Source organism: Lolium perenne, chromosome 2, assembly GCF_019359855.2.
Source record: "Lolium perenne isolate Kyuss_39 chromosome 2, Kyuss_2.0, whole genome shotgun sequence".
In the NCBI taxonomy this organism is placed as follows: domain Eukaryota; kingdom Viridiplantae; phylum Streptophyta; class Magnoliopsida; order Poales; family Poaceae; genus Lolium; species Lolium perenne.
In genome coordinates this window covers 156,967,428-156,985,310 of record NC_067245.2, presented here as the reverse complement: position 1 = coordinate 156,985,310, position 17,883 = coordinate 156,967,428, and the positions used below count along the sequence as shown (strand labels likewise).

The 17,883-nt window shown below is 47.3% G+C and overlaps 2 protein-coding genes across 2 annotated transcripts; one reads left to right on the top strand and one right to left on the bottom strand.

The window, feature by feature from the left end:
• Nucleotides 1–6,546: 6,546 nt before the first annotated feature.
• Nucleotides 6,547–7,568, bottom strand: LOC127321902 (non-specific lipid transfer protein GPI-anchored 21). Its single transcript, XM_051350859.2, has 3 exons — nt 7,158–7,568; nt 7,005–7,067; nt 6,547–6,906 (listed from the first exon to the last, which is right to left on the bottom strand). Exons 1-3 carry the CDS (start codon nt 7,501–7,503, stop codon nt 6,737–6,739), a joined length of 579 nt encoding a protein of 192 aa, XP_051206819.1. The 5' UTR covers nt 7,504–7,568; the 3' UTR covers nt 6,547–6,736.
• Nucleotides 7,569–10,044: 2,476 nt separating this feature from the next.
• LOC127321903 (non-specific lipid transfer protein GPI-anchored 21) lies at nt 10,045–11,208 on the top strand. Its single transcript, XM_051350860.2, has 3 exons — nt 10,045–10,478; nt 10,629–10,691; nt 10,791–11,208. Exons 1-3 carry the CDS (start codon nt 10,136–10,138, stop codon nt 10,958–10,960), a joined length of 576 nt encoding a protein of 191 aa, XP_051206820.1. The 5' UTR covers nt 10,045–10,135; the 3' UTR covers nt 10,961–11,208.
• Nucleotides 11,209–17,883: the final 6,675 nt, after the last annotated feature.

Sequence of the window (17,883 nt, the reverse complement as noted above, 5' to 3'; positions counted from 1 at the left end):
TTATTTATACCACCTGTATTTCACTATCTCTTCGCCGAACTAGTGCACCTATTAGGTGTGTTGGGGACACAAGAGACTTCTTGCTTTGTGGTTGCAGGGTTGCATGAGAGGGATATCTTTGACCTCTTCCTCCCTGAGTTCGATAAACCTTGGGTGATCCACTTAAGGGAAAACTTGCTGCTGTTCTACAAACCTCTGCTCTTGGCAGCCCAACACTGTCTACAGGAAAAAGAGGGGGGCGTAGACATCATCCAGCCGCATGTGGGAGCAGGGCTCTCTGCCTGTCGGAGCGCGACCGGTGGATGATTGGAGCAGCGTCGGCGGCCCGTCGGAGCAGGTCCGGCCGCCCGTGGTAGCAGTTCCGCCCGCCGTGGGAGCACCCCTGATGGACGATTGGAGCGGTCGGCACCCGTGGGAGCAGGTCCAGCCGCTCGTGGAAGCAAGTTTGTCCGCCTTTGGGAGCAGTACCGTCCGCCCGTGAAAGCAGGTTTGGCCGCACGTGGCAGCAGGTCCGTCTGCCCGCGGGAGCACCGCCGCCATCGCCCCTTGCATAATCTGGTGGCGTGTGTGGCCACTTTGTACACCTTGCACGCTCCCGAACCTAATGGAGCTCGCCCCGTGCAGTAGCAACCAGCGTGGCCCCTTGATGAGTCTCGCCGGAGAGAGCGGAGAGAGATGACAGGGAGAGAGATTGTTGGCTATGGAGATGGTGAGCGACGGGGAAAGAAACGAGAAGCGACGATAAAATTTGTTCATTCGAGTGGTGGATGATTTTGTCATTATAAAAGAAACAAAGAAAGACAAGTGTATTTTTCTTTTGACAAAAGGCACTTAATGCCCGACTTTTAATTAATAAAGCCTTTAGGTTTTGAATACACAAATACCGGTACATGCTGCGGCATACAACTTCGCTAAACATAAAAAAGAGCTAAAACAGAAACAAAGAAAGACAAGTGTATATTCATCTCATCATAATGTTACGTCATACTTGTACGGTTAAGACACGTGTTATCTCCTTTTCTGGAAATAATAAAATAACATAGAATTATTCGTTTAATTGTTTTTTAAAACAATTTTTCATAGATCTGTCGCCTGTGACTATCCTGGGTTCCTCGGGTGAGAGCTGACATAACCACCTAGACTATGACGGATATGTACCTTGTTTTGGGAAACTAGGGCCTCCTATTGGTAGCCCTCTTCAGTGGTACGATTAGACCCTGTCAATCCAACGTTTAACGTTAAGTGGATCGTACCCTTCTATCTCTTTAGCGGATACTCAATGACTGTACGTACCAAGATCAATAAAGAAGCTTATCTCTATTTTCATGTGTACTCTCGGAACCATCTAGCTGGCGATTTACTTTACGTCATCAGTAGCTTGACTCTGTTAGGGTAATAGATAGCTTGTATTTTCAGGGGGCTAAAGGTCATAATATATAATACACAGGTACATGTGTAAATATGTAGGAAGCATCCTAACATATGGGGAAACTACAATATACAAATATATACATCTAACACCTCCTTTCAAGCTCATGGTGGATCCACAACACTGAGTTTGGAGAGTAAGAAGTCATGCCGCGCTCTGATTTGTGTCTTTGTAAAGAAATCCGTCAACTGCAAGTCTGAAGGCACATACAGAAGCGCAACAACCTGAGTCTGCACCTGAGAACGTGTATAAAAAGCAATAACACCAATATGCTTGGTAAGCTCATGCTTGATCGGATCACGTGCAATACTGATAGCACCTGTACTGTCAGACAAATGTGGAGTGAGTGTCGTAATAGAGACCCCAAAATCTGCAAGCAACCACTGTAACCAGGTCACCTCAGCAATCAACAAGGCCATAGCCCGCAGCTCAGCCTCAACACTCATATGAGAAACTGCTACATGTTTCTTCGTCTTCCAAGCAACAAGCGAACCACCAAGAAACACATAGTAAGTAGAAAGTGAACGATGATCCGTAGGATCACTCACCCACATAGCATCCGAGTAGCACTGGAGATGGAGAGAGCTAGAACGAGGAAAGAAAAGGCGACGAGTGATCGTGCCACGAAGATAACGAAGAACACGGAGGAGATGACTGTAGTGAACGGTGGTAGGAGCTGAGACAAACTGACTCAGAATATGAACATGATAAGAGATATCAGGACGAGTGACAACATGATAAACAAGACTCCCAACAAGATGGCGATAACGTGTTGGATCAGGAAGAGGATCACTATCAGTACGACGAAGCTTAACATTAAACTCCATAGGAGTCTCAACAGTGCGCTAATCCCCAAGAGCAACACGAGCAAGAAGATCCTGAATATACTTTTCCTGAGAGATAGAAAAGCCATCAGAAGTGGAGACCTCAATCCCAAGAAAGTAGCGAAGAGGACCAAGATCAGTCATAAGAAACTGATCACGAAGACGAGACTTGACGAAGGCAATATACCCAGGATCATCACCGATAATAATCATATCATCAACATAGAGAAGGAGAAGAGTCCGTCCACGAGGAGAAGTGTGAACAAATAGCGCTGGATCATGAAAGCTAGGAGAGAAACCAGCAGCAGTCACCACATAGGCAAAGCTCTCAAACCAGGCACGAGGGGCCTGTTTCAGGCCATAAAGAGAACGTCGAAGACGACAAACCATCACATCGGGAACAGAATACCCAGGAGGAGGCTGCATGTAAATCTCCTCACTCAACTCGCCATTAAGAAAAGCGTGCTGAACATCAAGCTGGGACACAGACCAGCGTCGAACAGAAGCGACTGCAAGAAGAGTACGCACAGTGGTCATATGAGCCACAGGGGCAAAAGTCTCATCATAGTCACGGCCGTGCTCCTGCTGAAAGCCACGAGCCACAAGACGCGCTTTATAGCGCTCAAGAGATCCATCAGTGCGGGTCTTAGTTTTATAGACCCACTTACACGTGATAGGAAGAATACCCGGAGGGGAGAAACGAGATCCCATGTGCCAGTGCGCTCAAGTGCAACAATCTCCTCAGCCATGGCAAGCTTCCATTGAGGATGATGCTCGGCATCCCAATAAAAAGTCGGCTCGGAGGCAACAGAGAGACCATACTGACTAGGAGAGTAATGTTCTGGAGCACGACGCTGACGAACATGCCGTGAAGAGGGAAGCTCATCGACAGAAGACGAGTCATCATAAGAAGAGGAAGAAGGAACAGCAGAGGAAGGGTCCGAAGCCGGAGAACGAGGAGAACTACGGGAACTAGACGGAGGAGAGGATGACGCCGAGGTCAAAGGGGGCGCATCATAACTAAGAGGTCGAGGAGAAGGGACAGCGGGAGGTGCATCAGGAAATAGAAGAAAAGATATATCATCCACCGGGTAAGTACCAGAGGTGGGGCGAGGATAGAAGGGACGCGTCTCATCAAACGTGACATCACGAGAGATGCGCATCCGACGACCAACGAGGTCCCAACAGCGATAGCCCTTATGCTCATCACTGTATCCGAGAAAAACACACCCAACAGACTGAGCAGTCAGTTTGGTGCATTCACGAGGAGGTAGGAGAACATAGCAAACGCAAGCAAATAAACAAAGAGTTGAGTAGTCTGGAGAACTACCAGAGAGACGCTCGAGAGGAATGCCACTTTGAAGGGCAGCAGAAGACTGAATGTTAATGAGGTAAGTCGACGTAGCTACAGCCTCAGCCCATAAATGCGGCGGAAGAGAGGAAGCAATCATCATAGCACGAGTAGTCTCAAGAATATGACGATGTTTAAGCTCGACGACACCATTTTGAGCATGCGCGCCGGGACACGAGAATTGAGCGAGGGTGCCCTACTCAGCAAGGATACCACGCAGGTGCTGGGAGATATACTCACCTGTAGAATCAGCACGAAACACACGAATAGGCGTGAAATACTGAGTACGAACTATGACCGCAAATCGCTGATAAATAAAGAGCACCTTACTGCGAGAGCGTATAAAAAAACAACCAGGTGTACCGTGAAAAATTATCAATGAATAAAATATAGTATCGATGGCCCCCTTTTGAAGCAAATGGAGCCAGACCCCAATCATCTGAATGAACTAAATCAAAAGGTCGCTGAGATACAGACACACTAGTAGGATAGGGAAGCTGAATCTGTTTGCCTAACCTACAACCCTGACAGTTTAAAGACACATCTCCTGAGACAGACTCCAAAAGACCACGACGGACTAATGACAATAAACGGGAGCCACAAAGGTGACCCAGACGATGATGCCACTGCTGAAAAGCGACAGTGACGGAAGCAGCAACCGCAGGAGAACTGGCAGATGAAGTGTCAGCGGATGGAACGCGAAGCCAGTCTAACTCCCATAGCCCCGGAGACTCAAGGCTGTGAGAGCCAGCTCCAACCAGGGCCTGTGTACGACGGTCCTGAACAACACAAGAATCAGCGTCAAGAATGACGCGACAACCAGAATCAGTAAGCTGACTAGCAGAAAAAAGATTCATCTTAAGACTAGGAACATGAGAAACGTCAGGAACAGAGAAAGAGGGAGTAGAGAGGGTTCCTCGACTGGAAACAGAAAGAGAGGTACCATCAGCCGTGATAACACAGACAGGAGAAATAAGAAAGCGAAGAGCAGAAAGAATAGAAGACGCATAAGTCATATGAAAAGAAGCTCCAGAATCCAGATACCACGGGGATGACATACCTGACTGTGTAGAAGATGGTGGTCACGCGGTGCCAGAAGATGTAGGCACAGAACCAGCAGTACCCGACGAGGAAGAGCCTGTAGCAGCGAGCAGACCACGAAGACCACGGATAATGTCCTGGTCTGAGAGTGCAACTGCAGAAGATCCTGAAGAACCAGCATGCTTACGAGCATGGTACTGCTGACGTAAACTGGGATCCCTCCTCCAGCAGCTAGAGACATCATGGCCAGGCTTGCCACGGTAGGAGCGGAGAGGATGAGGAGGTGCTGTCATACCACGACATTGTTGAGGCTGAGTCTAGCCCTGGACCGGAGGAGTAGAGAGTATCGGCGGTACAGGAGACCGCAACGAAGCCGACGACACATGAGGACCACGAGCAGACGGCACAGGAGGACCACGAGCAGCAAGTACAGAGGGAACCTCAAGATGACCAGCACCACGAAGACGAGTCTGCTCAGCACGAAGCTCAGACAGTACCTCAGAGAGCGGAACACGACCACGAGCAAGCAACTGGGCACGACGAGGCTCAAACTCCTTGCGGAGCCGCGACAAGAACTCAAATACACGCTGAAACTCCAGATCCGCGCGCACAGTTAGACAGCAGGGACAGGTGGCACACACAGCTGTACGAAAAGAATCAAGCTGACGCCAGATAGCAGCACTCTGAGTATATAACTCATCAATAGTGGAATCACCCTGATGAAGAGCATGCTCCTAGCGAACCACAGACAGGTAAAGAGCATCCCCAGAAGGCTGATAGCTCTGACGAAGAAAAGCTCACTGAGCAGCAACAGTCGGAAGACCCATGAACTCAGCAGCATACTGAGGCAGAGCACTAGAAGTGAGAACAACAGCAGCACGAGCATCCTCATCTATCCACTGAGTTTAGTCAGACAGATCCAGCCGGTACGTCGCAACAACGGTAGAATACTGCTGGACCTTCCGGTCATACTCAGCCAGAGCAGTATCATCAGCACTCTTGGCAGCATCCTTGACCTCCTGAGTAGCATCGAGGGCAAGGGCAACGTGCGTCGGTGGAATAGGCGCCGTAGGAGCAGTGGGGCACGGCGGACAGGGGACCTCGCCAGAAAACACACCCCAAAGACGGAAACCGCGCATGTGGACGCGCATAAAGGCAGCGAAATCAGGGTAATTCGCGCCATCAAAAATCACCGGGCAGCGAGGAATCGCAAGATAGCCCGACAAGGAAGACATAGCTCTCTCTCTTTTTTTACTGGACGGGACGGAAGACGCGAATCAGATCACGCGAACGGGAGGCAGCGGCCGGGAGGCGGACGGGCGGGCGAGCGGCGGCCGGGAGGCGGCGGGCGAGCGACGGGCGGGCGGCGGCCGGAAGGCGGACGGGCGGGCAGCGACCGGGAGGCGGACGGGCGGGAGAGAGCGGCCGGGCGGCGGCGGGCGAGCGGTGGCCGGGGAAGGAGCGGCGGCCGGAGAGCCGGGCGGCGGCCGGGAGGAGGAGCTGTCACGGACGCATCAATTTTTGCTCTGATACCATGTTAGGGTAATAGACAACTTCTTATCAGGGGCCAAAGGCAACAATATATAGTACATGTACATGTGCAAATATACAGGAAGCCCCCTAACACTTGGGAAAACTACAATATACAAATATATACATCTAACAGACTCCACCAACTCTTCTTCGAGCCTGCATCGAGCAGGCTTCCAAGCATTGGATAGGGGCATCTACTCCGGAAGCCAGGCCAGTCAAAAAATTGGCCCTACTATGCACTTGACACAATAATTGGTTCGTAAGCTGTAAAAGAAGATTTGTTACTCATGTAAAAAAACGAGCAGCTTTTTTTTTGGGAACGAAGGGAGTATCTTTATTATTTTTGAAAAAGAAAAGAAAACTAGAAGTGCTCATCGGGAATTCGGAATACCATCTTATTATTTAGCTCAACTCAGTCACAACAACAAAAAAATGTATACATACAGATACGATTCAAAACAAACAGAACACCGGTACGTTTACAACTGTGCAACTACACAAGCGTAAAATACATACATAATCAACACGTATTGCAGCAACAGCGAGTGCGTGCTCAGCTCAAACCAGCATGGCTCCAACGACAGCAAAGAGCACAGGCACACCAGAGCCGGCCCTCCAGGCAGAGCTGGGCGCCACCTGCGGTCTTGTCTGCCCTTGGCTCGGGCTGCTCGGCGGCATCGTCACGGTGGGCTCCGGCGTCGGCGCCGGCAGCTCCGGCGTCATTGGCGCTGTAAATTTGTCAGAATCCATAACGTGTCATCAGTGAGAATTAGTGGCGACAGGGACGAGCATGTATAGATGATCAATTAAGCGAGGAGGTTCTTACGCAGCGGCGGCATGGCAGGAGAGACTCCGACGGGACCTGGAGCTGGGAGCTGAGCCGACGTATCTGCGGACCAAATTTCACATTAGTTTCAGAACACCACGAATTTCCCGGCCGTGTTCTGGAACGGGGTTGGACTGGACTGAAGAAGGCAACCTTTGCACTGAAGCGGGACGGACATGGAGTTGCAGGCCTTGGGCAGCGTCACGGCGAGGGTCCGGTTGATGGGCAGACCGAGCGGCACGTTGCCGGTGAGGATGAGGCAGGCGCAGCTCGTGCTCACGTTCACCACCCCCGCTAGGGACCGGCAGCAGTCCGCCGTCGGCGACGAACCCCCGCCGCTGGTGCTGTTGGTGATGTACCCGAGGCACGGAGTGAAGCTGGTGATGAGCGACGCCGTGCACGACGTCGCCACGGCCTGCCCGGACACCGGCGCCGGCGAGAACAGGGACAGCACAACAACTAGCGCGGCCGCGGCTAGGGCGAGCAGCTTGGAGTCCATTGATCTCTGCCTTCACGTTCCCTTGCCTCGTGTTTTTCGGAGGGAAGAATGTGGACTGGTCAGGTTGGAATGCATCGTTTGTTAACTGCGTGTGATTATATACGATGTGTGTCATCCATGCTGGTAGATCAAAATCAGAGGGTAGCTGTACCAGTGTAACAACCATAACTAACAATTATCCCTTCTTTAATTGTTCTTTCCAAAGTGGTGACGTGTTGAGTCTTGAGATCGTCCGGTAGGAAGGGTTCGTCACCAAATGCTTCGCTCTTCGTTGACCATCCATCCATGTCTGTGAGTTTGACATTGCCACATGGCATAGATGGAGCGCATGTTTTTGTTGTTCAGGCAAAATGCAACAACCCAACTATCATGTGGGGGTGGTAATTAGAGCAATTCCAATAGTATAGGCAGTTGCTGGCTATAAGCCAAGTGCCATGTCATCTATAGTCAACTTAGAGCCAACATATACAATAGTGAGCTATAAAAATGTAGTATTTAATCAATATGTGGCCCACCTTTCACTCTCACAAAGTGCCTAGGAGCACGTGCTAGAGCTGGCTCTTGCATAAGAGCCCACTCTTCTTCTCTCTCCTCCCCTCTCTCCTCCAACTAAGCAATAATATATTATTTTAATCCTTATAGCCAGCTGACTAGAACTTATTGTACTTGCTCTTAAGGAAACATATGAAATGGATGGACGTAGATTATTTGGGGACTAATGATGAAAGATGACAAGTAAACACAAGTGAAAGGCTGTGCTATTTGAGTATGTCAGCTTTGAAATCAGGTATTCATTAAATATAAGGGTGGTGTGTGTGTGATGGGGTGTGTGTGCAAATTAATAATCCCTCTAGATTATGGTTTCCGGCTTCTTTGGATCATACATCATGCAATACAAAATGGTGTTAATGCTAAAATATTTTTTTTATGGAAATCCATTTTGAACAAGGAAACCTTAGTGCACTCATCACTTAATTTGGAACGGAGGAAGTATGATAAAACCGGTTGCACCGAACAAGAGCGGGGGCGGCTCTGACTCTCCTTCATCGAAGCGGCGAGCACCAAATCAATATGTTTGTTAGATTTGGTGTACAAAGTAGGTGCCATTGTTAAAAGATATCTTGGAACATAGGTGCAACATTAAAGCACAATTCAAGGAAGCGCCAACATCGATCCGAACCGAAGATAGGGAAGATGGCCTCTGGGACAACATGATGGGGTAGGCTTCGATTGGGGGTTACCATGTTGTTCGCATGCTTGAACAAGCTTGGGGGATTTAGTTAGGGGTGGCCACAATTGATGGTGGAAGCGACCAAGGAGCTCTATCTCGCGACATAAGGCGACAACGAGGTTGTTACTTGGCCAATACATTTCCATGCAACTGTCTTAACTCACTGATTATTTGGTGGCGGGGTGGCCGATGTTTAGTCACAACGCGGTATCACAATGATGACATCCACAAGCTTCAGATTGTGATTGGGTATGTCGAGGCGACACCTAGTGAGATGGCTCGATCCCTTGTGTGCTTGAGCAATATTCATAGCACACTAGCCACAACATTTGATCGGACAACGAATATTTTGCAACTAGTTGGCATGGGTTGGGATCTACTTATAAGTGTGGTTTTAGGAGATGGATGGTTGGCATGTGGGCGCTAGCTGATTGGGAATGTCAGCATAGAAGGCTAGGAAAGTAGGAGCCAAGGCACACCACAACTGATCCAAAAGCTTGTTTCCTTGAACATAAGTGTTTGAGGTAGATAGGATTTTTTTCTCTAGGCATGAACTTGGTACATGGTAGGTTAGTTCTACCAGTCAAAATAGTGGTGCCATAAGTTTTGGGGACTTTCATGTGTTGGCTAGATCTCAAGTTCCCAACCAAGGTCCAAAACTATCTTGAATTTTAATTCGGAAAAGGTTTTTAAATTTTACAACATGGAGCCACGGATAGGGTTTTTTGTTAACTGAGATCTATGTAGTAATCTTGAGCGTACATATATTTTTAGTAGACTATTTAGAGGTCATGGAAAGTAATTGACAACGGAGATAAGAATTTTCTTAGATTATTTCCAATAATTTGATTCCCCTTTATTTGGAAAATGTTTAACAAGGCAATTAATTTACATAGACAAACTTCCAAAACAATAACAAGTCTTTATGAAGCCCTATTTTTTACCAGTTTGTTTTTTGCTAAGTAAGGTCAAACAAAGTAAGCCCTTAAATGCAGTGCTACATTTTCCTAGTATTGTTTTCTTCCAAACAAGGAAGAAATACACGTCAACACTCTGGAAAGAAGATTCTATAAGAAATATTTGTTACGGTAGCTACACTGCCACAAACCAACCTCTGATCATCGGTTGACTACCCTGCAATCTGAACTCCCAACACGTCAACACTGAAAAGAAGATTGTATAAGAAAGATTGGTTATGGTGGTTATGCTGCCACAAACCAACATCTGATCTACCAACATGACGCCAATGCCAACACTATATAAACGCACGCAACCAGCGATGCATTCCAGAATCCAGACTCACTAATCCATCTGCCCCCTCACTTCCCCTCCAAAAAATCGTGCGTGCTTGTGCGAAGTTGCGAGACGTGCCGTGCCAGACAGGTAGCTATAGAGATCACCATGAACCTCAGGATGTTCGCCGTAGCCGCGACCATGCTGCTGGCCCTAGCTGCGTCGGTTCCGGCGCCGGTGTCCGGGCAGGCGGTTGTGACGTCGTGCGCGGCGTCGCTGGTGACCAGCTTCACGCCGTGCCTCGGCTACATCACCGGCAGCACCAACGGTGGAGGATCGTCGCCGACGGCGGACTGCTGCAAGTCCCTGGCGGCGGTTGTCAGCGCCAGCACGAGCTGCGCGTGCCTCATTCTTACCGGCAACGTGCCGTTCGGCCTGCCGATCAACCGGACACTCGCCCTCACGCTGCCCAAGGCCTGCAACTCCATGTCCGTCCCGCTTCAGTGCAAAGGTACCAGAAGAACACTGTAACCGTCCTAATGTGAAATTTGTAGTGCTATCTCTGATAGTCCAAGAACATCAAAGGGCCGGGAATTTTGTGGTGCTTTAAAAGAGTCAAACATTGTAACCGACCTAATGTGAAATTTGGTCTTTGCTGCAGATACGTCGGCTCAACTCCCAGCTCCAGGTCCTGTCGCAGTCTCTCCAGCGATGCCCCCGCTACGTAAGAATCTCCTCGCTTAACTGATTCACCTTATATGTATGTTTGTTTCTGCCGCCACGAATTCTCACTGAAGTGTTATGGATCTTGTGAAACCTACAGCGCCAATGGCACCGGAGTTACCGGCGCCGACAGCAGAGCCCACCGTGACGCCGGCGCCGAGCAGTCAGACCCAGGGGCAGACGAGGCCGCAGGTGGTGCCCAGCTCTGCCTGGAGGTCCAGTGCTGGCGTATCCGTGCTGCTTGCCGTCGTTGGAACCATGCTGGGTTGAACAGATTTGAATAGAGCTCAGCAAAGCACTGTTCGCGTTGATTACAATGTGGTTTTTTGATTGTTTAGTTGGAGAGTTATAGGCAGACACATATTAGTATTTGTCTGACAGTCGTTTGAGCTGTGTACGCTAATTTATATTCTTTGAGTTGTCAATGTAGCTGAATAATATGTGTGATTGCACAGTGGAGAACCCCCGATAAGCATTTGTGGTGCTAGTAAAGTGTGGTTTGCCGCCCTAAAAGTCAAGTAGGACTCGGGATTCATGAGTTTGAGGTTAAGAGTAGAGCTTTTCGACGTAAATGATTTTTCAAGCTTCTTACCAAAGAAGGGATGTGGTGAACTCTTCTAAAGAGAATGTACATAGGCTCACCTTCTTTGTCTCAAGATTCTTGGAATTCGGTCGAGTCGTACTTCTAGGATGGTCTTATGGCGACGAAGAATTATTCTTCCCATATGGTTCGTCCTTAATTAGAGATGGCTCGGAGATAAGGTTCTCGGAAGATAAATGGCTAGATAATGCCACACTTTGTGAATAATATTCAGCTCTATATAATATTGTGCGTCATAAAAGTGATACGGTCGCTATGATGTTGGAATTTCACGACGAAATATAATGTTCAGATGAGATCTCGTTGGTCCTATGCATCATGGAGTGCTTTACTACAACATAAGGCTTTGGTCCATTTGACGCGGAGAATAGACGAGTTTATATGAATCTTCTTGTTGATAAACAAAAAGATATGGAAGATGAAGATTCTACCGATGAGTGGTAAATTCTATGTAGATTTTTTTTAAAAAAAAACTTTAATCCGGCCAGACTTTTCTGTTGATAAACAAAAAGATTTGGAAGATGAAGATTCTCCTAAAATCTAAGGTTTCTGTATGGTATCTTCATCGAGGTGTAATCCTCACCAAAGACAACCTTGTGAAGCACAATTGGGATGGAAGCAAAAAAGGTGTGTATTTTGTCAATATGATGAGACTATTAAACACCTTTTTTCTTCCGGTTCAAATTTACTAGATCTATATGGTTAGTCATCTAGATAGGTCAACTTTGTGCGGCCAATGAGATATAACTTACTTGATACCATGATACTTTGAGTCTATGATTAAGAAGGTCGTGTGCATCTTTTTGATGCAGAGGCTGGGCTATGCCCCCCAATTAAAAAAAAGCCATCTAGATAGGTTCTCCCTTATATTCACCATGTATTGGTGCGAATATATTTGAAAATTGACCCAATGGTGTGGATAAGAAGTTTAAGCTACTAATTAGAGTGGGAGTAAGTGTCGTTATCTAGTCGTTATGGCTATGTCAATTGGATCAATGGTGTAGAAATGACAAGGTTTTCAATGACATTTTGTTTCTTCTCTCATGCAGGTTATATACCGGTAGACATCTATGCTCCATTCATGGTCGTCTTCACAACTTGTGGAGGATTGCGGCCTCTTTATGGAGGTGTCTACATAGTTGAAGAACATGGCGAGGAAGCTTTCTTACTCAACATGGATGACAAAGTAATCTACATATTGGTCCTCCATCACCATAAGCACCTTAGCTGTTTCTGTGATTAATGATTGTATTGTGTATCCTTATTTTTATTGAGTTTATTGACACCTTTCAATTTGTGTGGTTGTATGCATCATTGTTATGCAGAGGGTGGCTGTAATGTTTAAAACTTTTAAATAATAAAATGCTTATTATCAGGAAAAAAACTAATAGTCCGAGAGCATCAACGTGCAGTTACTCATCTAAGTTCATACTACGTTTGATACTATATGTAATTTCATAGTAGAAATCAAAAGGGTTTTCTAATTCTCAGTCGACCTATACTTAAGTTGGATCTTAGTCAAATATGGGACCTTTGGATTACATCGTGATTCATATTGTGTATGGAGTAATGCATAGTCGCAACCGAGGTTATTCAGAGTTGCACATTGTTTTTTATAAAAGGATTTTTAAATGTACAATTGATACCAAATAAACCCAGCCCCTACAATAGTACGATGACAAGAGCAAGTCGACACATCGAGGATGCACACAACCAAAAGAGCAAAAAGAACAAAAAAAATTTAACAAATCGGTGACATGCAACACAACCATAGAAAAACCATCACTCATGGGAACACACAACCTACGAAGAACAATTCCAAGCTATCTCCGAACAATGCCTTCCACAAGGGAACGACGCGAAAATGCTGACATTGCCAGGTACAACAAACAAACTCAGACCTAGAGGTTTCACCGTAAATGATTTAGGTTTGAACAAAGGCCTCATGTTTCTTTGGATCAAAAATTTTGGACCGGTGAAAAAAGTGAAATAGTTACAAGTGAGGAAAATGATTTTCTCAGAAAGAATTTCTAAAAAAACATCAAGAAGGTAATCCTTGAATCTTATGTTGTTGTAGCTATCGTCCTGACCTATCTTTCCTTTTGTACGCAATTTTTTGGTACTTAATCAAGAAAGAGGCATTAGTGAAAGATTGTCAAGATGAAACTTTAGATGTCAAACATTTTTTTATTATTTGTACTATCACCCCTAAAGAACAATATGCAAGGGTAATGAAGGAATACATGCCCAAAGTCTTGGCAACCATAGTCTAAAGATTAAGGATGTCAATTTTACCCACGGTACGGGTACCATACCCGCATGGGCAGGATATGCATACAGTTTTATGCTCATGGATAGTACCCATACCCTACCCGCTAAGTCATGGGCAGGGCACGGGTAAAGCCTTGTACCATCGAGTATACCCATACCCTGCCTGTTTATTGTCAATTATTACGTTACACGTCTACTTTTGTTTTCTTATGAATTAGAATATAAGAATGTGATTTTTATGTTATGTTAATTGTTATGTACTCAACTACCTTTTATTTAGTTGAGATAATTAATCTTTTAATTAAGTTGTTATCGATATATGTAAAATTGTGAGTGACATGTGTACAATTTAACATACCCACAAGGTACCCAATGAGTACGGGTACCCACCGGGTATGGATATATTTTTATGCCCATGGGTAGTACACATACCCTACCCGCTAAGTCATGAACAGTGCACGGGTAAAGCCTCGTACCCGTGGGTATACCCATACCCTGCCCGTTTATTGTCAACTTTTTTTTTGGCGTTAACTCTTGCCTCTATTATCCCAATAAACCAGGATTACAATCAGCCATCAGGCTGGTAGACAAGAACTCGGGACTATCTTTCAGCCAAACAGCTGAGGCACCATGGGCACAAGCATAACGCGCACATTCATGGGCCACAACATTTGCTGATCGACGAGCAAACAAAATCTCAAAAGAACTAAACTCTAAGGAAATATTGCTAATTTCACTAATGATAGGAGCAATCACTGCTCGGTGGTTCCCTCTCTCCATCCACAAACGCACAAGCTCTGAACTATCGGTCTCAACAATGATCTTGACAAAACCCTGGGACCTTGCCGCTGCAACTGCATCTCGTAATGCAAGAGCTTCAATGATCAGCGGGTCAGTGATGCCCTGATACAATCTGCACCATGCACTTTTAAACCCATCTGTATCCCGTGCCACTCCACCAGTTGAAGCAATACCCGCATCAGACCTAATCACTCCGTCTGAATTCACTTTGATGACGCCCGGAGGAGGTCCATGCCAGGTGAAGTTTGGTCTAGTGGTAACATATTTCTTCTTCTTCAGGCCATCCAACAAGGCCAAAGTCTCTGCAATATTATCAATTGCTTTAACTGGACTATACCCTGAAACATCATGACTCCATTTGTTTCGAGAATCCTAAATGGCAGCCATTATCGATATAGTCAGAGTCCGGTCCAATCTCTCAAACGAGGGCTCACATAGAATATCTTCTGCCCACGTAACAGGGTGCAACCGTGGTAATTTCAGGTTGAATGCATCCCTCGCAGCTGTCCAAAATAGCTGCGCGTGCGAGCACTCTACCAACGCATGCATTAAGGTTTCTGATGTTGCTTTACAAACCGGACAGGTACTATTAACTCTAACATGCCGCCTGGTGAGAGTCGCATAATCTGGCACAATGCCATTGACAACTCTCCACCAAAAAACTCGTACCCGTGGTAGAACATCAAGTTTCCAAAGCTTTTTCCATTTTTCATCATCACTCGAGGGAGAGGCAGTAGGAACCTGTATCTCCACATCTTGCTCCTTCGCCTCAACTAGAGCACGATAAGCCGAACGTACTGAATAGATGCCCGACTTATCATGGGACCATGCCAGCCAATCCTCTCCAGCTGCAAATCTTAACGGAATTTGCAAAATCCGATCAGCATCCGGGGCCAAGAAAATTTCCCGAACTGATTGCACATTCCACTGATGTGTATCTGGTTCGATCAACTCACTAACCAGTTCCTTGTCTGTGTCCTGACACCGTCCCATAGGACGCATCGTTTATTGTCAACTTATTACGTTACACGTGTACTTTTGTTTTCTTATTTATTAGAATATGAGAATGTGATTTTTATGTTATCTTAATTGTTATGTACTCAACTACCTATTATTGAGTTGATATAATTAATATTTTAATTAAGTTTGTTATCAATATATGTAAAATTGTAAATGACTTGTGTACAATTTATCCTACGCATCGGGCATCCAATGGGTACGGCTACCCGTCAGGTATGGGTATGGGTAAAGTTTTATATCCATGGGAATGGGTATAGGTAGAAGTTTGTATCCATTGACTATACGGGTATGGGTATGGTATTGCTCTACAATGCCCATACCCTACCCATTTCCATCCTTACTAAAGATCAAAACTAAATCTATTGCAAACATGATTTTTCATGTTAATGATTGATTATTTTTCCTAAACGGAATTCCCTCATGAAAGGTAGATTTATATTGGAAAGTATTTTTTGTGCCCATGAGGTTTTATTCATAGACTAGCACAAAACCCGTGCGTTGCTACGGTGTCACACTAATTTGAATTGCTATTGTTTATAAATTTTTTTTTTTTGAGAATTGACTACTCTTTATTCTATTTTTTTTGAAACACAGTACAAACGCAGACGCTCACGTACACGTGTGTACACTCAGCAATATGAACGCACACACGCACACCCTACCTCTATGAGCACCTCCAGAAAACGAACCTCTCTCCTGTAACCCATACCTAGATCCCTAACCGTTGAGTTTTTTTCAAAAATCCCATGATGCCCCTAGTAATCTTCCACCGACTCATCGCCTCTTTTACACAAACGCGATCAAATCCGAGCCCCCATCCCCCTTTTCATCGACCCTCCTCCTTTTGCATCGCGCAATGGCGCCGCCCGCTTCAAACCCTTTTTTAACTTTTGAGTGTCATAGTTTTATTGAATTTTTTCATATCTAACGGAAATTATGTTGTTCACTTGAATGTGGCTGATTGCTATGTGCAGTCATCTTTATATTCGTTTACACGTGAACTTAAAATACATACCTATTTATTTGTTGAACTAATTAACTACTCCTATAAGGTATTGTAGTTCCGAAGAGAAGCACGGATTCTAATCATACTTGCCACCATAGTACAAAACACGATTCTCATGTAAACATTATGTCTGTGATCCGCGCAACAGCTTTCAAGTATATTATCATCCATTTAGGGGGATATAGTTCTAGGCTATCTATAATTTGGCCCTCCTGAACTGAACTCCGTTTGGACACAAAAGAAAAACACATGAACGCCTGAACTGTTAGAGCATCTCCACTCGTCTCCCCGACGAAGGCCCCCGAACGACGTTTTTTCCATCCGGACGGCGAAATTCGGCCCAGTCGCGTCCCCGGTTCCTCGATTTCGTCCGGATTTGGGCCTAAATTCATCCGGCGATCCCACGCCATCCCCGGCCCCCGGGGAGCGCTCGGGGACTCCGGATGAAACGAAAACGCGGGAAACGGCGAGGAAACTCCTGCGCGTCTGGTGGCCCCAACTTGTCGGCGAGAGACACCGATCGTCGTCCTCATCGCATCGTCTTCCGTGCGCTGTAAAAGCCTGCCGCCGTTCAGCATTCGCCGGCCGCGTAGCTTCCACGCGGCGAGTTAATGTCGTCGCATCGTCTTCCGCGCACGCATCGTCTTCCGCGCACGCATCGTCTTTCACGCGGCATTAATCGCCGGCGCCCGCCGCGCCCACCGCGTCTATATAAAGCCGCTCCGCTCGCCGCGACGCCCCTGCTCCACTCTTCCTCCATTCTCCCTTCACTCACCCTCCACCTCCACCTCCAACGATGGCGTTCTACGACGACGACGGCGCATCCAACAACGGGTTCCCCCGCTGATCTCTCCACACGTGGGAGGGGCACCTCCTCCACCAGGCGGGGTACCCCTGCCCGCCGGACATGAGGCCCCCCGGCGGCGGGTGGCGGCTAAGCGCTGGTGGCGTGCCAATCCCGCCGCCGCCCCAGGGCCACGCCCTCGACGTCGCCATCGAGGAGGCGCGGATGGCGATGACGGAGGAAGAACGCGCCGACCCGCGCCACCACCCCGAGAACTACACTTGGTAGAATTCGTTCTTTCTCCGGCGGTGGGAGCACGAACTAGCGTCCTACGACGGCCCGCCACCTCCGCCTCCGCGCAACAACGCCGCGGGTCGCCGGCGTTGGTGGAGCGCGCCGGATAGGACGCTCCACAACGTCCTTGAGCACATCGAGGTCGGCAACTCGCCGAGGCTCATGATGCCCCCTCAATCGAGGGCATCGAACAGCCGCCAACGGGGAAACAGCTGGCAGCCATGGCGTATGGCTGCCAGTTCCTCGTCGTCCGGTTCGGCGGCGAGGTCGATCTCCAGGTCGGCGCCATCCTTGGCGCCGGTGAAAAAGGAGCCACATTCCCCGCCGAGCCACCGCACGTGCGGCGGCGGCGGCATCGTCATCCGCGAACCATCGACGGCACAAGGACGGCGCCACCCCAAGCGCAACCACGACAC